General features: G+C 35.1%; 1 protein-coding gene across 4 annotated transcripts; it reads right to left on the bottom strand.

The window, feature by feature from the left end:
• Positions 1-1871: 1871 nt before the first annotated feature.
• LOC134531774 (transcription initiation protein SPT3 homolog) lies at positions 1872-24737 on the bottom strand. 4 transcript variants are annotated; one of them, XM_063367670.1, is made up of 7 exons: positions 24522-24690; positions 24351-24409; positions 22010-22228; positions 15098-15329; positions 11324-11460; positions 8250-8398; positions 1872-2976 (listed from the first exon to the last, which is right to left on the bottom strand). In XM_063367670.1, exons 3-7 carry the CDS (start codon positions 22215-22217, stop codon positions 2827-2829), a joined length of 876 nt encoding a protein of 291 aa, XP_063223740.1. In that variant the 5' UTR covers positions 22218-22228; positions 24351-24409; positions 24522-24690; the 3' UTR covers positions 1872-2826. The 4 variants fall into 4 exon arrangements, with proteins under 4 accessions (XP_063223740.1, XP_063223739.1, XP_063223741.1 ...); XM_063367669.1 differs by lacking the exon at positions 24351-24409 and having other exon boundaries at positions 24522-24737; XM_063367671.1 differs by lacking the exons at positions 24351-24409; positions 24522-24690 and adding an exon at positions 24697-24726.
• Positions 24738-26017: the final 1280 nt, after the last annotated feature.

The following is a 26017-nucleotide window of genomic DNA, read 5'->3' as shown; positions in this document are numbered from 1 at the left end:
ACAGGTAGGCTTAAATGTATTTTGTTAGTAAGGTTATGTTACACATATAGAAAATTAAGTGTTAATTTGCATGTTGAAGGTGAGTTAAATAAAAACCAACATATAAAGGAATGGTCAATTCTTCAATAACTGAACAGTCATCAAAATTATGTAAACAAGTTGGTTTATTCTTTAACTATTTATACAATCAGAAAGTGTAAATATGCCCCGCAAAATAATAAAAAAATAAAAATATATATATAAAACAAAGTATTTAGTTTTAAATTTTCATAAATCAATTATAAACAATTTTATATATCTGATATTATTTGCTATTACATTATAATGGGCCTGCAAAACAAATTCAAACTAAGACTTAAACTACAATAAAAATATTTAGTTACAATTTTTGAACCAGGTTCATGAGGGCAAAGAGTCTGTTTTTAAAAGAAATATATAAAATTTAATTTCTTATAATTTGTCAACTAATACATCATGACTATAATTACAGCTATTTATAATTTTATTACAATCCTCGGCTCAGAAGCTATACACTCACCATTTAGTCATCAGCACACAACAGTTCACAACTTTTCAATCTGTCACTCTTCCCACGATACACCTATTTTCTTTCAGACTGCAGCAAATAAACTGCACAATGATGTTATTTTTAAATTAAAATCTCTGTCAATTCTATTGGCATTTATAATTGTCAATAATAATTTCAACTTGCTCTTCATTTACAGTTGCAAACAAGTATTTAGTGATCATGTCTGTTAAAAAACCAAAAAACTCCAGGCGCATTAAATTGCTGTTAAATATTTCTGGCACATTTTAAAGTTTTTAAATTAATTAAAAAAAAAAAAAAAATACTGGTCATGATAGCAAGAAAATTTCTAGCATTGAGTCATTATTCAATTGGTTTAAGACTCTCTAGAATCAGAACCCCCAACTCTTTAAATCATTTTAGGGAATTGTGCAACATCAATACAAATGCAAATATTTGATACGCAGACACTTAGGTCCGACCGAAGACCATTAATGGCATGTTTCCTCCCTCACCCAGGTTTCAACTCTTGCTGCGTGTGCGATGAATATGAAGTGCACCCCAAGCAACTAAGTGTTTCACTCACCCCAAAAGTAATTTAGTGCAAAATTTTTCTTATTATTTTCATCAGCCTGCCATGCCATCTCATCACTTTATTAATAATGTATTGATTTTAAAGGGTTAATTCTTGTATGTAAACGATGTTGCAAGTACAATTGCATCACTTTGATATCTTTAATGTACCAGAGGAAGAAAACTTGCTCCTTCTGCAGCCATTCTGACCTACAGGAGGAAGGTGGCCGTCTTCCGACACTCCGAGGGGTCAGACACTTTTTTTCTGGGACCCACTAAACTTTATCCATGCTGATCCAAGCCAATCCTAAAGTTTTAAGAAATCCTTTATTTGGTCCTGCGACTTGCCTTGCCAGACCTGATGTTTAACACAATAATTGCACCTTTTGACAAATGCCAACATTGTGAGCTGTAGCCCAGTTGTGTTTGTAGGCTGATTTTGCAGAAGGTTGTTCTACAAGTCCACTCCACATTTACTCACACATTTTTTTAATGTTTACTGGTTAGTTGTACGTACTTTAGAAAACTGTCAAATCAGAGACAAGTTACACGGCCCAGACTAAAGTGATATCACGCTTTCATGCTCGCAAGCTTTTCGCAGTTTTGTGGGCTTCCTCGTGTTTTAGTTTGACCCTATCTTAACTGTAAGCTCAACCTACTGTACGGTAAAACTTAATTGCCTGCCATCAGCACTTCACTGTGCTCCACTTTTCTAGTGGGACTTGGGTTATATTGTACACCATAGTGCGGCTGTATTTGAAGTGAGTAAGTCTTTGTGCCACGAGAAATGTATTTGCAGATAAAACACTATACATCAGTATCCACGCCTTTCTTTTCACACACCTACGAACTTTTCCAACACTGAAGTACTGCCAAGAGCCAGGAGAAAGATCTCTACACCCTTGCTGACTTGTGTCAAGAAGTCTCACTCCCTGCTTCCCAAACTACTGAAATGGCCCAAACCCCCAACTATGCCAACCGCCTCCTGCTCTCCCGCAAGTCCATTCACTGCCAATTTGCTGTTCTTTCATGCAGAATGGTGCTAGATGGTTTTCTCTTCTATACAGCACAAGCCAGGTGACAGCATGAATCGAGCTCACCATTCAACAATAACTCATACATAGACCACATCTTATTATTTAAACAAAACCTTCTCTAGATGTTTTCACATAGTTTATTTTAAACAATTTTTAGTGACACACAAAACCCTAAATGTCTGTCTACATGTGAAATAAATTTCATTCAAATAACGTGAATTAATGCAATACTGAACCTTAAAATAATTTGCTTCATAGCAACAGCCACATTGCACACCTATGCTACCTGAAACCAGTTTAATCCAGCATCAGCGAGAAAGTTCAGTTACAGTTTGTTTGTCCGAAATAGATTCCTTTCTCCTTGAAAATTAGTTGTCTCCCAAGGATTTTTACGTGTAATGCTATCTACTGGGAAATCCTACACCATCAAAGCTGATGCAATTTTGCACTGTGGATTAAAATTAAGTTGTCCTCATTACTGTTCACATGTGCAGCATGTGGTATGTACACTTCATAAACCAACCCTCTGAGGATGGTAGGACTGATCGAATCACAGAGGTTGCCTTCCACTCTCTCTGATAACTCCAGAAACAGCACTGTGCACAAGACTTGTTGACCAATAAAGTGCCACGATTCAGCCACCTACCAATACTTCATGCCCAATCTCCATTCTCCCCAGCTTCTTCACGTTCAACACGTTAATAAAGTTTTGGAAAAAGGCACATCAGACGATAAACTACCCGAGAAAAAAGACAAAGGGTTCACTTTGGAAGATGAGAATTTTCGCATTGCTTCCCTAATTTCCTTAGGCTGTATAGGAGGTGGTTCTTCAGCTACAACCTGAAATAGGAGAGAAGATTTGCATACAAAATGTCACTACAGTATCTGCAAACTACATGACAACATGAGTGAATAGTTGTTTAACATTCCATCATTAGTACATACACCTTAACGTAGCAAGTAAGTGAAAAGTAACAACCAATAATATTATTTAAGTCCTCTCTTAAAATCGTCCTGAAAATAATTTTTATTTTAAAGAACCAAAAAGATAGGCAAGAAAAAAATAGTTTTATTTTCAAACAACCTGTAACTAGTAAGATACTTTTAAGAGCATTACAGGATATGTTTCATCAATAAAGAGGTGACACAACTGAAGTAAGGTTCACTCACATGATCGTGTTCCAAGTAGCAATTACACTACAGTTTTGTACCTTGTGAAGTTTTTGAACAGTTGAACTTTTTACAGCACTTTTAATAATGAATGGAAGGGTATTTGTGTAAGTCAGTTGTGTTCCCCCATCTAATGTCTGTTAATTATGGTTCACTTGTAAGAACAAGGTCTATGATACACTATACATAAGTGTCAGTAATAAAACTGCATCAAGTTTCACAAATTTGGTAGCAGTGTGGTGCCAATGTCAGGTTATTGATAGGAAAATCACAAGGTGACCACTTGGGCAATTTTATGCCCAAGTTGAAGTCTTCACAGCCACTCCACCAAATCACAGGAATTCTTATTTAATTAAAACTGCCAATATAATTTGCACCCAGTGCAAAAAAAAAAAAAATAACTCTAACATACAGAGCTTGTCTCTACAAATTAAAAATTTCATGAATTCATTAAGAGATACTGATCTTATCACATATTTTGGCTGGTGTGATTCACAATGTGCCCAAGTGTTTCTCAGTTAGAAAACCTGAGACTGCATGAAAAACTAAAATGTTTAAAAGAGAAATTTTGAAATTTGAAACTGATATGAGGTAATTAGAACTGTTTGAAAAGCAAGCAATTCACATTCCCACAGAAAAGTTGAGATACACTGAGCTCCACGTGCACTTATATAAGTAAATTTATACCTAAAATACACTTAAATACAATTAATAGCGGACATACTTTCAGAAAAAATGTTTATGATATATACTGTAAACAAACACTTTGAATTTAAAATTATCACACGAGGAACTAAAATAAAAACCTTAAGTGTAGCATTAATTTGTAACGAGCTTTCCCAATTCCATACCAGATGGCAGCACCTTCATGCACCATGAAGTTTGCCTAGCTGTAACGAACTAGCGCGAAAAATAAAATACATAAAATGCAAATTAATAATTACAAACTTATTACAATTCTTAACTTGGTTAATAGATACAACATATTTATAAAGAATAATTTAGTCTGATGAAGATATGCAGCACCTGTTTAATTCCAGACAATATTTCACAGGCACTTAATTGCCTGCTTTGGCACCTTACATGTCTAGTAGAAAAAATTGTAAATTTATAAAAAAACAATTTTTACTCTGGAAACATTAGTTTATTTTTAACAAACTGCATGCCTGAATTTTTTAATTACTTCAAATATACCATGAAACAGAGTGAAAAAAGAAACAGCAGGGTGAATATAAACAGTCCATTCAGAGAATCATAAAAACCCAATTCGTCAATAAAAAAAAATCACTCTTAATAATATTGGCATATAAATATTACAAAATAAAAAAATTTTAAATAAAATATTTTATTCATAAAGATTATTTGAGCAGACTGTTTCTATTTATCCTGTTCAATAATTCTGCCATGATAATGTTTTTTTTTTTTTTTACTGACCACCTCGTAAATCCAAAGAAGTGTAGATATGTTTGAACAAGCTGATAACGAAAACCAGTCAAAAGTTGTTTTCAGCCAAGCCACATCAGCTGCTATTTTGACCTATCCATTTTGCTTTGCAAAACCTAACAAATCTGTTTTTAAAAAAACATTCTTTGTAAACTGCCATATGTTCTCCTTGCTTATCGACTGTTATAATTTTGAAAGGACTTAAAATTTCACCCATGACCTCATTGCTATAGCACAATGACAAGAGTAGTTGTAGGTCACTTATTTCCCAATGTTTATATTTTCTCTGCTATTTGGCATAGTTTCATTGATGAATCACAGACAGGTCCACTGTTTTAAGTACTTGCAAACATTTTTTGGGTTGAAAAATATTTTTCCAGGGTTCAAGACTGAGTTCCACACTGTCTTTGCTCATGACTGAAAGAAAATAAATGAAAAAAAAAAAAAATAAAATAAAAATCCCGCTCAGACATAACATAGACATTGTAGTTTGAACCACAGTGGTGGAAGCACAAATTTGACCATTTTTTGGGTGATACTATAGATTTTGAGATTATAGAGATAGAAAATTCAGAAAATAATGTTTAAAAATTATTGGACTGTACATTGCTGGGTGGCAAACTTTTCTGCAGAACATAACAGAACACTACCACCACCACCTTAATTGTCATTATTAATGTATCTTTTTTTGTACAGTGCCAGTCAGTCTAGGTTCCATAACTGTTTGGCTAGCTCTCAAATTGAATAAATAAACTCCAATTCTTTTTCCCCTCTCATTGTAGTGTACAATTAATATCCCAATGATAAATTGAGTTTATACAGACTTTGGATGCATGGCTCATGGTGTATGTTCTAGTTGTAATCAGCCTTTTCTGTCTATGATAGTAAATTTTATTATTTTTCATATTATAATAATGTTGTTATACATATTATTATAAATATATATATATTTTTTTAATTCCACAAACCAATAATTTAGTTCAAATTCAAAATTTTAAGATTTTAGGTTACAAAATAAAGTTTCAGTGAAAGGATTTAACAAAACATTTTACAACTCTGCATTATTTTGAAAAAGGTGACTTGCTGAAAATTAGGACATAACACACTGAAGTAAGAAGCAAGTCTTCCATGCATGAATAATAACTTCTAGTGTTGCATGCAAGTTTAAGATGTGTTCACATTATGCTGATACGCATCCCACATGAAGTTAAATATAATAAATATAAAATTTGAAAATATAAACATTATGATCTTTCGCCTCCCGTGCTCGTATCTGCCATGAACTATGCTCCGTTGTTTCATTGCTTACATTTTGAGAGTATCCTACAGACACTCCATGGACCAAGTTTCAAATAACTGGAAGTGGGGTCACACACCTGAAATCAGGAAGCCGCGGGAAGTATGTTCATATTAATTGTTAAAAGCATTTTTATTAAACTTTTTTTAATACATCAGTAATTACTACGTGTGTTGTGGCGTATGCACCACTACGTTAACTTTTATTTTGGATTGTTGTTTATTGCGATTGTTACGTTTGGTGCTGCTTAGGTGCCAAATCTGGACTAATCCCAGCAAGGCGCCGGTATATACCGGCGGCCGGTATATAAACGCCAGATCCTGTTTATTTGGGGAGTTCCTTGTGCCTCCACAGACTGAACCTGCGACACTCATCTGTATATTTAAGCGCCAATTTCGACTTCGTGAACTTAAAAATTTTGAAATAGTATCTGCCTTTGTTGTCGGCCTACAGACGTGCAGAATCTTATAGCCAAACATTCAATTCAGGATAGGCTGGGCTGCGTTATAGGACTGTGAGTGTGTGTGTGTGTGTGTGTGAGAGAGTGATGCAACAACAGCCGTAAGTAAGTCTCTCCGGCGGCTGTCCTATTTGTGTTTCCTATGCTGGCAGCTGTTTCCACCACGGTGCACCGAAGTTAACAATTACTCATTATGCCACTGGAGGTCATAAACAATAGAAATGCAACCATCTAATTTTCCCTCATGAAGATCTGTGTCCAACTGACATTTTGTAAACAAGCTACTGTTTGCCAACACTGCAAATATCAGTCTAGTTTGGCCCAGTGGTCCTTTGAATGGATTTTGTGCCTACCACTGGGTTACTGCTAGCCGGCAAAATTTATATCAAAAACTAGAACCCTGGGAAACTATTGTTACATAAAGACTATGGTTTTGTGATGATACTTTTTTTGTGAGTGTGTCAGACTAAACTTACAGTTTTTAATTTGCATTCGTCTGACACAGACTACTTATCCTTATATTAGTGAAGGACTAAACTATATTTTTTGTTTACAGTCTGAGCAAGCCTTGTTTACATTGATGTCAATTATTCATTGTCATTGTTTCATCAGTCATAGGTTTTGCAAGCTACCCTGACAGATTTGGTATTTGTTTACGTTGGAAAATGTATAATTCTGGAGCCATATAAAAAAATCTATTTTAAAAACATAAGTATTTTGTTCATTGTAGATAAGCATCCCTGTATCACTCTTAAGGTTTTGTCACAAGCTAAAGGCAAGTGTGTGTTGCTTTTGTAGATTATTACTGCTATTGCAGTACTTTTGTTTTACGTAGCTGAATTGGGTTGACTCCTGGATCAGAATCCAGTACACTGCCAATACCACAACACAAACAGCAGTATACACAATACTACCACAATTGTATTATGCAACACAGCACCCACACTACATATATAACATAATAACACACTGCTTCTACTACCTAAAACTCTCTCAACATCCACACAGTGCAAGACACACTGGCTGAAGTGAAGTATGCATGGGTACCTACCTCTATTTCTACTGTGAATATATAATGGGCTCATACAACAAAACCCTATTAGCCAATAGCTGCTATTGCAAAATTATACCTAAGTTACCAAATACTTCTTTTTTACTGCTTTCATGATTACAACATTTTTTAAGTTATCAAAATTGGCATTAAAATCAATTATATTGCAATGTTCACCTAAATAATAAATGACACAGGGCTGAAATATCACTTATAAGGTTCATGATTTGACTTTACCTTACTACGTTACTTCAAATTTTGGAAAGGGCGGATGATCAGAGGGTTTTTGGCAGTGTGGAATACCTTCCAGTTATGTTAGAAAGCTGAAGTTTAAAAGGCTAAACCAAATTAATATTTCCTGACCCCTTTAAAGTCACTATCAAAACTATGGTTTTCTTGTTTGTTTGTTTTTTTTAAAACTGTAGTTTAAAAAATTACATACCGTACAACAGCACTAAAAACATAAAATAATTAGATTTTTAGATTAAAAAAAAAAGATTTAATCAACTTTGAAGGTCAGGTGTGAATTGGAGTAAATTAATTTTTTTCCTCTTTGTTTTTATTTTTATTTTTGAGGCATTCTGGAGGGGTTAGGAGGTTATCGCCCCATCATAACTCCCATAGGACAGCCACTGAAGCCACGTTTCTGATCATGATATCCAAATACATACAAGGCATTGCATTGCACTCACCCGGGGGTTCCCGAAACCAGAGTGCAGAGCCCTAACAGCTGCATCGTTGGTGCATGACAACGGTATCTGCCAGTTGAACGGGTAGTTTGGTTTCCTGTTGAGTAGAACCATATCTATAACTTCGGCTACCGTCTCACGGGCCAGGTACGCTGCACAGAATAAAAAAAAATATTTTTATTTACTCAAATATCTTTTGCTTTTAAGTTACTGAAAAATACTTCAAATTACAGAACTTCACAGTTACACAAAAATCTTTACTTGTAACAAAATTCCAAGATATGGTACAATCTTATTTCCACCCACACTCTCAAATCTTTAAGAGCTGAAATTTGAATAAAAATGTTACCATTGAAGACAATGAACTAAATTAACCAGTCCATACTACCATTTTTGCTTCCCTTGCAAACAAGATATCTGCAGTAATCAAATTATAATTTTCTAAAATATAATTTATGTCATCGATTTTTCAATTTTGATAGAAATAATTACTGTATTAGTTGGCTAAAGAACTGAACTAATAGTCAGTTGCACAATGAAGACCCTCAGAAGAAGTTTCGCTGATCTAAATTTGAAAATGATCCTTAGATTAGCCGTCCGAACGTAGTGTCATAAAAAGGTGAGATTCCTTGACTAAAGATGGTATGACACATTCCTACAAAGTGGCAACAGCGTTGATGAAAATTTATGCTTATTTCTAGTGGCTGGAATAATTAAAAGATAATTTCCAGATAAAGGAAGAGAGTTTTAGAGCATACACCTACAAATTAATGTTCTTTACCCTGCGACACACCTTTGTTCTATCTGCATTTGCTACATACATGTAGCGCCTTCTAAAACCTATTTTGTTTTCACTCTGACAGCCAATATTTCTTCCTCCTTTCCCATTTCTGGCCCTTAACATTTATGCTCCTACAATTATAGTGGTTTATGCCTTCTAATGGCCAGTCCCTAAAATTATTATTTTTCCACCTATCAGTCATCTGGCCAAGTATAACTATGTGTATGCCATTATGAAACATTGTCAATGGGGAACAAACCAGACCTCCGGCTAGCTCACATTGGTCTAGACTAACATACATAAACACTTGAAGAAAATTTGATTGAAAGTTGAAATATATTTAAGTTCCATTGCTGAATTTACTGCAATTTCTCCTAAATGAAAATCCACAACTCGCAATACCTGCCATCTTCCAACTACAACACTGTTCCAGATTATCCCAATAAATCACAAAAAATGTTCACTGCTACAAGAAAACTATTTTACTTTGAAATAGTACAGTGCTGTCTGACAAAATAAAAATTTATAATTTATATTAAAATCCCATGATTACACAAGATCTCATGGTACAAGCCAAGGACTCCGTCCTTGGAATGACAACTAAAAATTAATTTCAAAACAAATTTCACATTCTCATTACAGGCTTAACATTGACAACTGCAGTCAACAAATTCCAAAATAATGTGTCTAGAAATGTTTATAAATTGGCGCTGCCCGAACAGCAGTCGTGAAATTTACACTCTACTAACATTTTAATTTATTTTCCGACCCATTGCCTGACTGCTACCTTTTGGTACCACGACCACACAATGACTACTGGAAGGGCAAGAGCCTGGGTTGCTATAAGTGCAGCAATACAGTTTCCAATTTTCTTCCGGCCAACAAAATACCGTGTAAAATTGTGAATTTAATTATTTTACTGGATTTTCCTTTATTAATATTTCATGATCTCCGCCCTTATCATAGTTACTTGCCTGAATCATCCACTTTATTCAAAATATTGTAAATTCATCTTCTAAAAGAAAAGTTTTCTCTCACTATTTCTTTATTATCATATTTGTTTTAACCCAAAATTTAATAATGTGTAGTGGGCTCTATGATAATACCTTCTACAGTACCAGTTCTACTGTTTGGGCTGTTGACCGTTCCTGGTGATCTTTCCTCATGCCTGGAATTTTCGTTGAGCTTCTAGTTACCTTCAATATGAAATTCTCATCTGAATTCTGCAGTGCACAAGCAGCAGACTTTATAGCTGGCAAGCTGTACTTGTTCAGCTAAGAAAATTATTTAAATTCTACTTTTTTTTTCTTCAGCAAATGGACTTGTCAACTTATGTTGGGGAACATAAGGCAAAATAGCAATGTATTTAGTATTTCATATAAAGAAATTAAACAAGCCAACCTGTTTCCTAAAAGCCTATTTCATTAAGTCTTAGTCAAATTCTCTTATATCAATATAACATCATACATTTATAAATATTTCTTTACATGTTTCGAAAAGCTATGATTTTCTCAAGTCATTAGTTTCACTTTAAAGTAAAATAATATCTCCAGGTATATCATAATAGCTCTTCAAAAAAATCTCGCTGTGAAAAAAGGATTGGCTGATTCAAACCACTATGGCTTAAACCATGGTTTAAAATGTGGTTTAAACCAAGTTATTTGTATAAAAAATAATTTTTAATGATGTATTTTAAATATATATTTTTTTTAATGAAAGGTCTAATTCGACTCAAATAACAACAAAAGTTTGCTCTTTAATGTTTCTTGCGATTTACAGGAATATAAAATTATAAACTAATTAAGATCTTATCATTTAAATTATCTGAAAAAGTTGTAAATTATACCCAGCTAATTACTCCTCTAAAATTAAAAATATTAAATAGTTAATTCTTATTCTGTGAGAAATCATCAGACTGTACTGTTCAACATGAGTGGCAGAAAGCAGGATGTTGTATGTCTCTCATTTGAATATGCAGAGAACCAAAATAAAGTAACAAAAAAAGCTTTAAAAATCCTGGTTCAAACAACAACAAAAAACAATCCACTGTGTAATGGAGTTAAGTTTAAATTAATTTATTTTGAGTAATTTATTATTATTTTAGTAATCCATACCTCTAATCTCCGTGGAAACCACGCAGTATATTACATTGTGCAAAATATTGAAGCCCAGCATGCTCAACCATTAAAAACATAACAAATAATAAATGAATAATTAATTAAATAACACACCAACAAACAGGAGGTTTGACATTTCAACATGGATAGTTGCTCATTACAACAGACATTCTACTTACCAAGAAACTCATTAGATTTAGCATGGATTTTCGGTGCGTCTGTGGTGTCCCAAATTTTTTTCAGCCAGTCATTAAATTTGTCACTGTTTCGTGAATAAATGAACGATGTTGCTCGTGCTGCAGAAAATTCCACATATCTGTTGAGCAGCAGAACAGCACAAAAATAGTAATCAAATGTTAACACACAATTTTTTTTTTTACTTAGTAAAAGGCATTTTGCATAAAACTCTTAATGTATGTACTTAGATACATTATTTATACCATATTCTAGAAATAAACATGTACAGTTTAGATTAGGCTAGAGCGAAGCATCAACTGCACTAATCAGTCAAAACTCTCTTTTAATATTCAATTTGACTTCGCCAGGAAATTTGCTACGTTTTTGTTTTATTTTAAGCTTCGGTTGTGATGCAAAGCTTCGTGTCTGATGTGAAGCTTTACATTTGTTGCAAAGCTTTAAAACACTGAAAGTATAAGATATGATCATGAAAATATTTAGTTTTTTGTTTGTGTTGTAACGTTTTGCTTGAATAAAGTTGGTAACTTGAAAAAATCAAAAGGTGGAACACCATTTGCTTTTATGAAAGCTGAATATTAATACTATGTATTTATTGAATGATACATGTAAAACCAAATTGTTCAATCAGTCAATCAGTTTAAACATTACAAATGTTAAATGATAATTTTCTTTTACTTCAATCCTGTACCATAAAATAGGGTGAATAGCATCAGAGGGGTGAACAGGGTCAAAAGTTTGTAATGTTATATTTCGAAACATAAAAATAGCAGACAAATTATATTTTGTATAGCTCTATATATATATGTGTGTGTGTGTGTGTATATGTATATATAGTGTTACGATTTATTAAAATGAAATAACAAATTGTCGTGGGAAAACTACCACTACAGTTTTCAGTTTTATTGATTGCCAATATTTACATCACTAACAAATAATCTTCTAAAAATGCCTAATAATCAATTATACTCAAAAATGTTTATTCCCCAGTCACTCGGTTTTTACACCCCGCACACTTCGTAGGCTGCACCTCTTGCGCAACTCTCGCCGCAGAACCCTTCGCGGGACTTTGTCGTCGCTGTCGCACTTCCCTTCGCCGAGTATCTGCTCGACGCTTCGCTCGGGACTCTCGCCGCACCCGCGGTACTCTCGCCACCCAACTATCGCCCAGAAACTCGCTCGCCGAAGAACTCCGCCGCACCCGCGGCACTATCGCCCGGATCAACTCCAATCCCAACTCAACTTTCCGAGGCCGGCATCCTAGGCTTATATAGGTCCAGGCGCCACTTCTAGAATTCACGAGCGCGGCTGGGGCCAGTCGCGTCATTCCGTGCCGACCCGACGCCAGAAATCTGGAGACATGCGTGGGCGGCTTGTGTGGTGACCCGCGGAACTCCCCAGCTGCCAGGTGTCAGGTGTAAGGTTAACCTGTCAAAGGCAGAGCGTCGCTAGAGGAGTGGAGGGAAGGAAGGGGGAAGGGACGACCCTTGTAAACTACCAGACGCGTGCGGCACTTCTCACATTGTGGCGGCCACGTGACATCAGTGGCCATGCGGGGACACCAGCCAGCTCTGAAACTGTACACACCGCGGCCCTGCTCACGTTCGTAACTCTCTTTCTCTCTCTCTCTCTCTCTTTATATATATATATATATATATATATATATATATATATATATATATATAAAGAGAGAGAGAGAGAGATATCTGATGTGGTAGTTCTGTATATAGTTCAATGGTAAATTCTTTTTTCTTATATTATGTTTCAAAATATAATGTTACAAACTTTTGATCCTATTCAGCCCTCTGATACTTGTCACCCCATTTTATAGTATTTTATAAAATAAAATTTAATACTGCTTCTGCCGGAAACACTATTCACAATTTGACTTCGGGAAAATCTAAAACATATCATTTAATATTTCCTTAGCATAAAAAAAAACAAACTAGTATTCGCACAGGCCTAGTTTAGATATAAGGTGGTATGAATCTTGCATGCAGCTACATTGCAAACTTTCCATCCTGGAATCGTAAGGGAGACAACTATAATTCTCTCTTCAATAAAAATCCCATAAAATAAAATGCAGATAAAACAAGAACACAAGACAAAAATTTATTCAACACAAGTAATATAGCAATAAGTACTAAAACTTATATTCTGGTAGCATTCGCCCATAAAAACTAAACAGAAGATTAAGCATGCTTTTTATATTGCCTATATGGTGATGTTCACTGGCTAATTAATATTTTTTTTTATAAAAAAAATTCACTTTATTTAAATTAACACAGAAGAATAATTTTAAAGCTTCATTGAATGTCCACATTGTTATCAAAACTGATATCAGACTTTGAATCGAATTAATATCCATGTTTGAATCAAACGAATACCAACATTTAATCAAGCTTTATATCATTAAATCAATACATGATTGATTCTTTGATTCTCTCTCTTATAAAAAAAATACACATGTTGTTATGTTGCAAAAAACACTTATAATACCAAACTCATGCCTTAGTCAGAAACAAAATAAATTATGTACAATATTATATTTAAAACTAAAATATTGAAACATAAGAAAGCAGACTATGCGAATAGTCTAGTAAAGTGCTCTATTGCAGCTCTTCAAATGTAATGAAATTAACATGATTAATTCAGAATTTGATTAGAAATGATTGGACTGATTTAAAATAACAATGATCCATGGTTGTTACAGAATGTCAAGATCAAATTTTCTTGACTTTTCCAGGTTTCACTAACAAAAAAAAAAACAGGATTTCATGAAATTTTCTAAACTAAATATGCTTTCCCAATGAAACGTGCACAACAAAATACAAAAATTTCAGCTGTTTCAAACCAAAATGGTTATAATATTTGTTAAAAATAATTTAATAACAATTAATCTCATTATCCAAATTTTTTATTGATGCTAAGGCAGAGGTCACACCGAAAGCTATGCTATGTTCGCTGCGCCAGGTGGTCAGACATGATAGTCTAGTTCGCGATGTTGGAGAAACACATGCCGTGGGACTCGAGTGATGATTCCGACAATGACAATATTCCACTGGCTCTTACAGTATGTAAAATTTGATTTACAAATAAAAGAATTTGAAGAATTTCGTCATTTGATGAAGCAGTTGCTAGTGAGGATGAAACCAAATTTATGGATTTTTTCAGGATAAATTTAACTCAGTTTGATAGCATGCCCTTGGAATCAAATCCCAGGCACTGTTCTGCATATCATGCTTTCTATATTCTTCCATAGATTTATTCCATAAAAATGGATATTTTCATAATCTTTCAATTATCTTTTCCATCGACTTGATTATTTAAAGCAAAATACAGAGAGAAATTAAATTACACAAAAAGCAAATGCACAAGTATAGCACAATTTCGCGCGAAAACAGATGTTCTTCGCATGCACGAAGTCAGCGAAGTTTAAGAAAAATAGCAGAGAAGCGAACAACTGGCAACGTCGCCAACATAGCAAACATAGTGAACATAGCTTAGTGTGGCCAGTGACACTTGAGATGCAGCTGGCTTTATTTTACCCGCGTAGCGAACATCGTGAACATAGCAAGCATAGCGCCCTGTGTGGCCGTAGATTATGAGTGTTGTTTTAGCAGTTAGATAATTATGTAATTATAAATGAAATTATTCAGCCAACAATGTATTTCAGGTTTAAATTTTACAGCTTCAGTGATTGTTTTCACTGACTTTTCAATTTTTTCCCTGTTGATAGTAAACAAACACGAACATACTTGGCCTCCGTCATCCTTTTCGACATCCTATCAGCACGCACGTTGCGTTCGTGCTTCACCACGTCGAATGGTCTGTGACTCTTGTCGGTAAGCTCGCCTGTGACGTCGATGGACTCCAAGTATTCCATCAACGCCTTGCGATGCTTCTTCACCGGAGTCTCTGGGAGGGCCTCTTCAATCCCAGTCGTGACCGAGGCAGTGTGGGCCAGTTTGCACTTCATGTCCTTCACATCTGAGGGGAATAAAATATACAGAACATGCTCATTTTAAATCTACAGGTGGGGTCAAGAATACCGAATCAAGGCCAATATATGACTGCAATGTCACGTAATGTTCACTGCGTATCGGTTTAGCAAACTGAGACTTTCTACTTCAAAAATATTATTACTCCACTGCAGGATATCTCATTACGACCTAACGTCTCACCATAAATCGCTTGTTGGATAAAACCACTTCTTATTTTCAATACTATTTTAATGTTTTTAATACCAAGCAATTAGCATATGTCTTGCACAATCTCTATCATATCTGTATGATTGTTTTACTTTTATGTTATGTATATTTAAATTTTTTTTGTCTTTGAAGGCTATATTTATATTTGTACTATGGTTTACATTTATCTACGTATACTTTATTTTTTTGTCTATATAGTCTATATCGGTATTACTGTTTTGCCTTTACATTTATACAATTTTTATTTGTAACAAATAACTAATGACTAATGCATTAAAATTGTATGATAACAGTTGTATGATCAAAGGGGCAGAACAAAATTGCTGCTCCCACAGAATAATATAATCAAACAGTGCTTGTTTGTTTGTCAAAAATGTCATCATGCCAACATATTAAGATAACCATACATGAAAAAATATTTTAAAGGAGACCTCATAACTGGCTTGTGACTTTTTGTACTGATGGATTTTTGCAGCCGAATATTTATAAAGTAGAGAAGGGGGGGGAAAAAAAAGCTTATATGGTTTTAAGATTTATAATCACATCTTTATTATATTGTTGTGCATTTAACAACTGTTTGCAATTATCTATAGCTGCTACATTTGAAGTGAATGCATCAGTTTCTCTGCCCATCTTCACATTTAAAACATGCACCAATCTGTAAAGCCCCTGTCACACTGTCAAATGACTTCCAATTTTCTCCATCAAATAAATTTGGACAGACAACCTCAAATATGTTTTTAATCATATCACACTATCAAAGTTTATGTTTGGTCTGGTCCATCTCAGACTTTCCAAATTTTTCATTTCAAAATCAAATAACGCATCAAAGTATTGGATGGAATTTTGAAATTTTTACTGTGCATTTTTAAGGCTGGGCCAGACAGAGCGCGTACTACCGCAGCGTACTGCGATTTCTACCAGAGAGCGAGAAATTGCGATGACCTGCGATCATTTTGGCCAGACAGACAGCGGTATGATGCTTCGCTATATTCAGTTTGATATCAGAATTTCTTCAGCACAGTTCATTTTAAAATGTCAAGGTCGGATGAAGAAGAATTTCTCCTTTTAGCAATAATTTGCAACAAAAAAAAAGGAAGCAATATTTGGTTCACAAAATAAACTGAAAAAGGGAACAGTTAGGCTAATATTGACATATGTGTACAGAACTCCAGGACCATGAAGATCAGTTCTTCAAATATTTTATAATGTCAAGAGCATGCTTTGAGGAACTTCAAGAACTGATTAAGCCAACAATCATGAAATCCACCACAAACTGTAGAAAACCTATGGCTTCAAGGGAAAGATTAGACATTTGCTTAAGGTAAGAAAATTTAGCATTTTTGAAAAACTTACATACAAAAACTTTTGTCTCCAACTATTTGTTTACAACACAGACATAATAAATACATTTTACAATTATGATAATACATCAAATACATTTTCATATGCGCTCCTCAGCTGTACTAGTATGTTGCGGCTGCTGGTTTGTTGTATGATTTGCCCGGCGAAAAAATCAGTCGACTGTGACTGGTCTTGCGGAATATGTGTCTCGGAGCCAGTGTCTGTTTCTTGTGGTGAACTCACCACGCTAGCTGGAGCATGAGTACACACGCTAAGCTCATTTCAGCCTCTGTGAATAGTGTTGCTATCTCAATTTTTAGTTTGGCTTGAGTTGCTCGTGGAAACTCTTTAAATGTTTTCGCGTAACTCATAAAAAAATTATCCACAGAAACCAAAATATTTTTAATTTTATTTTTTATGTCAAATTAGGCAATTATTTTTTGGACATCATTATCATCGGTTCATTCACTTTCCTTTTCCGGTTTACTGTGGTGGCATTAGTGAAGGGCCAGATGCTGATGGGTTGTTGCTCTCCTCTTGCAGTTCAACAGAGTTTCCCTCCTGTGACGAGGTGTGTAATATTTGAGAGACATCTAAAGAAATAATTAGAGCTGGTTTGAAGTGGTGCAATAGTATCATCTAGAAACTCCATATGAGCACTCCACTGCCATTTTTCATATATCTTGGCTGTTTGCCCCATTTTACCAGCAACACTCTTCTTGTGTTTTATGTAGAAGTCTCTCCGGTTTTTCAACTTTTTTTCTTTGAGTTCGATCGTCTGAAATTGTGAAAGAGGTCTGCCATCAACTGTGGGTGGATTTACAACCATTATATTTGCCCGCACTAACAAAGTAAATTTGGAAGTGTGCTGTTACGGCATTCAAACAAGTTTGGGACTTTCCTAATTGTTGGGTAGCAGGCTCAAATGTCCTGTAAAAAGTGGCTCAAATTTTTTCAACTACAAATATTTTTTACGTGACAACGTCTAATAAATCAATGAACGCCGGCTGCACTTACGAAAAAGTGTCCTGTAACGCACATTGTCCCACTACGATGTGTCCCGTTATGCTCATTGTACGCTTGCGCCGCATCTCTCTTCCACTGAATTGGATCAACCATCGATTTGACTTTTCAATAATGTTTACGTCGTTTGAATTATTAATATTATGTAATTTAACGATCGTCCACCGATTTTCAGCACAATCGGTACGGTTATTTAAAAGTAATGTTGAATTTTCAAATACGTTTTTGTACGAACAATGGTGTTTTACATTTACACATAATAATTCAAATTACGCCCGGGATCTTTTCCACAATGTTTTAAAAAATATTGTAACATATTATAAATAAGTTTGGTGTATTTGGGATGCGTATTTGTTATAAAATTGTATGCACCACGAGCGTCTGGGTTGGAGATTAAAGCCGAAATTCTTTCTTAAACTTACTGATACTTATTTTAATAACTGCAAGAGCTTTTTTATTTAATTCTACGTTTAATTTCACAACGAACAAACTTCGTCGTTAAATGTGTAATTATTGCGAAAAAGCGTAAAACATTCTCGACGATCTTGAAGTTAAATAGCAAACATGTATAAAAGTTATAGTAAAAAAAATCTCTTTGTTAAAGTAATAAACATATTTGAATTAATGAGTGCAAATAAAAATAAATTTATCAATTAAATTGTAGATTTCATTTCACTCCTTCTTTGTATCCATACAAAATAGTGATAATTCAATAAAAATTATTCAATTTTATTCATAAAAGTATGCAATCATTTCATCAATGTTTTGTTATGACGTTTTCACGTTAAACTATCGTCCATAAACCGACTTTATAGACAACCAATTTTTTTTTTCTATTACCCTGCTAGCTATAGTTGATCCATTACAAGTTTATCATTGTAGATATTGGTAATTACGGAAGGTATAGTGATAGTGGTATTTTTGAAAGTTCAGCTTTCTATAGGGAATTCATTCATGAAAAAACTATTCTGCCACCAAAACCACTTCCAGGAACCACCAGTCCACCTACTTTCCATGTTTTCACAGGTTATGAAGGTTTTGCTTTATAGACGTATTTAATGCGTCCTTTCCCAAGAGCTACAATTGCTGGCATGCCAAGGAAAAAAAATATTCAAGCAACGTCTTAGCAGGACACGGCACGTAGTTGAAAATGCCTTTGCAATACTAGCTCAGAAGTGGAGAGTATTGTTTAGTCCTATTGAAACAGACATAAACACTGCTGTGCACGTTGTCAAAGCCACTTGCTGCTTGCATAATAACATTCTGAGGAACAGTTCGGAACTTGCAGCTCCTGACATGAATAACTATTAGGAGCAACCTATTCGCGGAGTGTCAGACATAACACCAACTAACCGAAGATAGCAGTGCAGCCTTACAAGTGCACGAATGTTTTGCTATTTCATCAGTAATTGGGTATTACATATATTTTTTTTTTTTTCAAGTTTTGAATGTTGCAATGTAAAAGTGTACAGATTATTATTAAAATGTTATATGAAAAAACATTTGTTATTTGTTTGGAGACCCTTTATTTAAACAAAATGCACAACAACTACCCGAGTGGTAAACCATTGAAAAAAAAAAAAAAACAATCAAAACTATTGATGGTTTTTATTGATAAAACTAAGTGCTAAATTTTTCAAAAAATTCCTACGCATCAATTTTAAAAAATTTCTATGCCTAAATAGTAAAAAAAAAAAGTAAGTTAAAAAAAAGGAGTTAAAACGTTCCTCCTAGTTTGGCTCAACTCATCTGCAACCTGACTCCATGCCTCTGATTTCTTCAATACATTCTTGTAATCGCTATGACCTGTGTCATACAAAAAAAAAAGGATAGTTACACATTTTTTTCAATCCATGCTTCAACTGCTTCGAAAGACATGGTGACTGCTCACATTTTTATACAAAATTACAAATGAATCGTAGGACGCCGCGATCTTGACTGGCACGCAGTGGTAGAATGTGTGCTATTTGACATGGCTGTTGCAATCTTATGCAATACAATATCGCGTCGGTCAAAGATCGCAGGACGCTGCGGTACGACACGCTTTGTCTGGCCAGGGCTTTAAACTTTTAAAACATCCATAAATTTAACTCAATCTTGTTAAATAATGAAATAAATATTCAGTGAATTTTATAAAGTTACAGACCAATAATTACTTTTTACACATTTTTATAACCTCTTTAATACTTTCTTCGCCATCTTAAAAATGTGTTGAGTCTGAAACAAACGTCATTTCCATTTGTGCTACACGATTTTGACTGTCTGAACGCTTCCAACATCCAAAATATTTGATGAAAACTCAATTCATCCAACTTGTCACATAAATGTGGCAGTGCTAGTGAAATTTTCAGTGACATCATAACCCTCCAACTTTGTTTGACGCAACATGTTGGAAGGTGTTGAAAGCAAAAGTTTGACACCATGACAGGGCCTTATGCAAGCACATTGCTTCTAGCATGCAAGACAACATGGACCATGAGAAAGGAGTCAGTTTTTCAGTAATGAAATAAGACTTGAGTTTGCTTAGTCTTGGGCATTGAAGTATACGCTTATTCACATGCAAGCTAAAAAATATTTTGGTTGAATTTTGTGCGAGTGTGTGACAGAAGCTGTATGAAGGGCTGCTTTTGTTTTTCTGACTCTCAGATAAGTTCTAGGACTTGTAGGATATACTGAGGACTTTTTCTATCAGCCCACTGCACCCTAGCAGAAAGATTTTGAAAAACGTCTGAGCCCGAGATTTGACCCCAGCAATTTTATAAATGAAAGAGGACATACCAGTTTTGGCTGCTGCTCTTGAATCCTGCGGCATAGAAAAAATTATTACTTACTTAAAGTAAAGTGAGATTGATGCAGAACTGCATGTGGAGCAAATGCAGAAGCGCATGCCAGGAGCGTATGCAGAATTTCATTTGTCTCCTTTTGCTTTCAATTTCCTTCCTTTTTTTTTGTTGGGAATGATGGAAATGAAGGTTTTTTTTGAGGAATTTTTTTTGGGGGGAAAGGGAGGGTAGGGATATATCTCCCCTCCCCCCTTCCCCCCTTGCATTCGCCAATGATGTCCACACAAATCTGTAATAGAATTCACCTGACTCTTCCCTGATCAAAATTTCCTTATTTATGTGTTGTATTTTTTTTGTAATAATTAATATACATTGCAATTTTCTGAAAGAAATAAAAAAAATTCAGCCTGCATAATTCTGATTTCCAGACACCCTGTTGTAGGTGTAGATATAACAGTAGAAAACAGACTCAAGTTAGTGAATCTAATTAATTATAAATTTAGTGCTACCCCATCATATTTTGTGCAAAAGCAGCATAAGTACTTTCAGATGTGCAGACATAAGCACCTACATATAAGTGTACCACATATTGTGACCCATCATACATGAGGCAGCAGCTTTAGCCTCTCTGAACTTGCATAAAATTCTCATACTAAATGCAGAAAAACACTGCATGTGAAGTTCTGTCTTGACACAAAAACTAACATAAGCAAACATATCCTGGCAAAATACAGAAACACAAGGGAAAAAATTGTTTTAACCCATTTTCTTCTGTGATTTTGAAGTTTAATTCGACATGTAATTTCTGAAAAACACTATTACTTAGTTAACATGAAGGTACTCGTAACTACTGATTTTGTATTACTAAGGTAGCATGTGTTTTAGCCGGTCAGTTTGTATAAAAACTTACAAACACACTCCGCAGCTGAAACAATCGAACAGATGCACGGCAATGAAAAGGACGATGAAGAAAAAAAAAGGGGGGGGGGTGGGGAAATCCCCAGGCTCTGGCATCAGGCAGACCCCATTTTGAGTTTCCAAGATTTTTTTTTTTTTTTTGAAATGTGTGAGTTTACCCTGATATTAAAGCAAAAGTTATAAGTATGTTGCTATTACAATTGATAGGAAAATTTACAATATGTGATACAGAAAAATCACATTTACAGTGTTTAGATTTTTTTTTCAATTGCAGAGTTTTAAAAACTATTTATTAAGCATTTGAGAGAGTATGCCCACAAAACTGTTTTGCTCCCAGGCCCTTCGTTCCTTTCGACAGCCCCACACACACGCCATCGCACTAATACGTTACCCAGGTATCTAAGCAGCCTGTTCATTCTCACTCTGTCTCTCCTCAACAGGAACACAATGTCTTCTGGTGCGATGGTCTTGGCACCCCTTCTCTCGCACACCTGCGCGGCGCACGTCAAGATCTGGTGAAGCTGCTTGCTCACGATGTTCTCGATCAAGCAGGCAGACGCGTGCTCAGGCGAATGGCAGTCGCCAAAGCCGTGCATCATGAGGAGTATTTCTGGGGGGGAAACGACCCTGGTTAAGATTGCCAACAGGGTAACTACAAATACTGGTGAACCATTCTAACAAATTTTTAAGGATCTTTTAATTAAATTTTAATTAATTTTTCTTATCAAATGGTAATTTTTTTACTCGATATATATCTGTCTTCACAGGAAAGCATAGACTAATATGTTAGAAAATTAAAACCTTTTCTGGCATTATTTCCACAAGATTCAAGTTTACTATCTCCAAATCCAATACAATCAAAATGTTGCTGGAAATTAAAGTTTAGTGACTTCCACTATCATAACTGTACATTACTGAACTTTTTTTGTGACCTATAGACATCCTGGCCAAATAAACAACAGTCTGGGCTTAATCTATGCACATTATTTGCCACTTTACATGGTGTAGTGGCAAAAAATATTGCCCAGTTCATGTGCACCTGAAAATAAACAGTTCCACAAAGTGAACTTGATGAAATATAAAAGTCTTCACAGTTATAGATTATCAGGTTGTAACCAAAACAATTGGGCTTACTGATCAGACACCTCTTAAGCCAACACCAAAACGTAACAGAGACGAGAGATAATATGATGGCGCTAATTTCATTAATGCATGTGTAAACCACAACTGGGCATTGGTACACTATGGATTCTCATTCAGCAGTGAAAACACACAGTCGCAACCATCGTCAAGTGGGCCACCTGGCTGAGCGCATTAGCTTTGAAAGAATACACTGGCTCATGCATAACACGCTTCTTAATGCCACGTACTGAACTGGCATCCGTTACACACTTCCTATGGGACTTCAAGAAGTGAACTTATAGTTCTATGGCAGACTTTTAAAGATAACGGCTACCTGCACATTACTATATTAATTATTTACACTACACTATGCACACCAAAATGTTTGTACCTAAACCATCTGTGAAAACATCCTTTTTTTTTTGCTGTTCCAAAACCTACACGTTAAAACACAACCAATAAACATATAATGGCTTTCAATGCTAATCATAATCAGACACCTTTACGAAATCTTAAGCAGTTTACAAATAGTTTGTTAATGCCCAACCAACTGTTTGGTGGCTCAGCTAGATTGGCCAACTCAATAAGCTCATTTAACTTGCTGAAAGCTACAAAGCTAACCCGCATGACCACTAGTTTAAATGCTTCCGCAGGAAGTTTAGCAGGCCATTAGCTATTTACATACTAATTTGCATGATTGATTGAGCACAATTTTTTTATGAACGATTTTCTTAAGAGTTGAAATTCTGGCCACTCAAAATGTTGTAGGGCACTCCTTGAGTTAAAATGAATCAAACTGATTAATTTTCTCTAAAGTAAGCCCAAACACAAAAAGATCTGTTGTAAACAACACTATATTAATGAAAAATGAAGGAATATTTTGGTAAAAAAAAATGTGTGATGACAAAAAAGAACATTCCTGCTCAGTGCATCAGGATATTATCTCAATAGACATCAAATGCACCAAGCCATTCTCCCCAAAATTTTATCTAATTATGATTCTGTAAAAAAAAAAGGCATTGCAATATAATCAATACTTTTCTGTTCATTTAAGATTTTTACTGTTGGCTAGGTTAGGTTAACTAAATTTTAAAATTTTTTTAAAATCATTTTGGGGTTGTTAAGTTTTGTAAGTTACAATTATATAAAAATATAATTGTCCTGTATCCTTTGATCCTAATGGAATGATACTGAATAATTAATCCTGTGGTATATGATGCTAGTTGTTTTAATTTAATGCGTCAAAAGATCCTGGACCTAATGAAAATATTACAATACAATCTAAGTAATTATATCCAGTCTCGTGGATTTTATTTTTTTATTCAACTTACGATCATAATTCATTGTAATATCACAAGTTTTTCTTATGTCCAGGATCTTTCGATGTACTAAAATGAAACAGCATCATGTACACCACAACATCAATGTATACAGGAACATGCCATCGGGATTAACTTGGATATGTTATACTGGAACTTTTACCTCATTGTAAAAATATCAAATTTCTAAGACTTTGTATATTATTAATAACTTAATCAACATGTCACTTAAGTTATTTCTACGCCATATTTATCAAAAGCAGCTACTCTTTGTTATTTAAAAGTAATTACCTAACCAAAAGTCACCCCAAATTTGTCAGTTTTTAAATGTAGCTAGGAAGTGCCAGAAACTGAAACAAAAAAAAATTTTTTTTGCTTAATTATTACGGTATAGTCGCTCTAGTTCGGAATAATTTATTTAAAATTAATTGTAAAATTGTAAACCTTTGAGACAAAACTAACCATTTACAAAAAAATTATTATCTGAGGACATGGCTATTTCTCTCACAAATAACTAAAAAACCTATGAGTTGTTCACTGTGTTATAAACAAATTATTATGCTATAATTAATCGGCAATGTCCCACTATGATCCCATTAGAAAAAGTAAACAATCAAAAAAAATAAACAATACGAACATCAACAGTAGTTTAGTCATAGTAGGTAGCTTACGAATGGTACACACACGAAACTAAAAATGTAGAAAATTGAATATAAGCATAGAGTGCGCACAAATGATGCAAATCTAACTATTATTTATTAATTAATGGTCTATGACTTTCGCCAGCAATGAACTGCAATTTATTATTCTTATCACCATAACCTTTAGATCAAGTATATATTTCAAGCAATCTAAATTTCACACCAGACACACTCCCGGAACGCCACACACCATAACCTGGTCCTGGTGGCAATCTGACTACAATGGCAGATAAAAATTCAACATTCTGATGCGGGTTTAGCTGCCTCCCTGTGTTTTTATGGCATAAAGCTCAAGGGTTCTCAGGGTTCGGCGTAGCCCATGTGGTGGGAGGCAGTGGTGTACCGGCAGTAGAGCTCCTTGAACTGTTCCATCTATTCAGGATGCCTTAGTTTACACAATAAAACTCACAAATGATGTGATGCTGCATGTATTGGTAACACACAATCTTTTACATGGTGTCAAACGCATCTTATCCTGTTCTGATTTTGAGTTGTGGACTCATATTAGTGCACCGCGTCCCACTTACTTGAGTCAATTCGACCTATGGTTGGTTTATGAATGTCTCTACTTCACAAGCAGGATGGGGGTAGCAATGTTTACGAAGCCATATTAGAGGTGGGGCACAAAAATTCAGACAAAATTAATTACAAATTGAAATATGAAACATTAAGACATGCCTGATGTAAAGTTCACTAAATCACGTGGTAGATGTGGTACAAACAAATACAGAAAGTTCATTGAGAATTAACATATGAAACACTGCACGATCGGCTCTTTAGAGAAACATGCGTGGCACATGTCCCGAATGAACAAAGTATAGTTAATTAAGAAACAGTGGTATCTGGCCGAGTCGAGGGAGGCCGGCCATGGAGCAGATATAGTGACGTCGTACTGCCGGAGGCCATCCGAGCCTGATCTCAGCCCACCAGTATTGTCTCCTGCTAGTCGAACGCACCCCTAGCAAACCCAACCCAGGACAAGTGCGGAGCTGTGACACAAGTACTTCCAGTGTTACAATTTTGCCACAGAACTCCACCTAGCGCAAACAACTGTCAATTAATCGTTGAATGCACTCGTAAAATAACCCCATTTAATCAACACGTTGACGTCGTCTGGCCGACGACCACCCCAGAGCCCGACCTGCACCCGCCAGTATACGCTCCCGCTAACGGAACACACCCCTGGCCATGGCCCACCCGAGTCAGGCGACCCGAACAGCAATCAAAGACAAAGCCGCGGAAACCTGAGTAGACAAG

Source organism: Bacillus rossius, chromosome 5 (assembly GCF_032445375.1).
Source record: "Bacillus rossius redtenbacheri isolate Brsri chromosome 5, Brsri_v3, whole genome shotgun sequence".
Lineage (NCBI taxonomy): Eukaryota > Metazoa > Arthropoda > Insecta > Phasmatodea > Bacillidae > Bacillus > Bacillus rossius.
The sequence above is the reverse complement of the archived record's forward strand: the minus strand, read 5'-3'. Positions and strand labels throughout refer to the sequence as shown.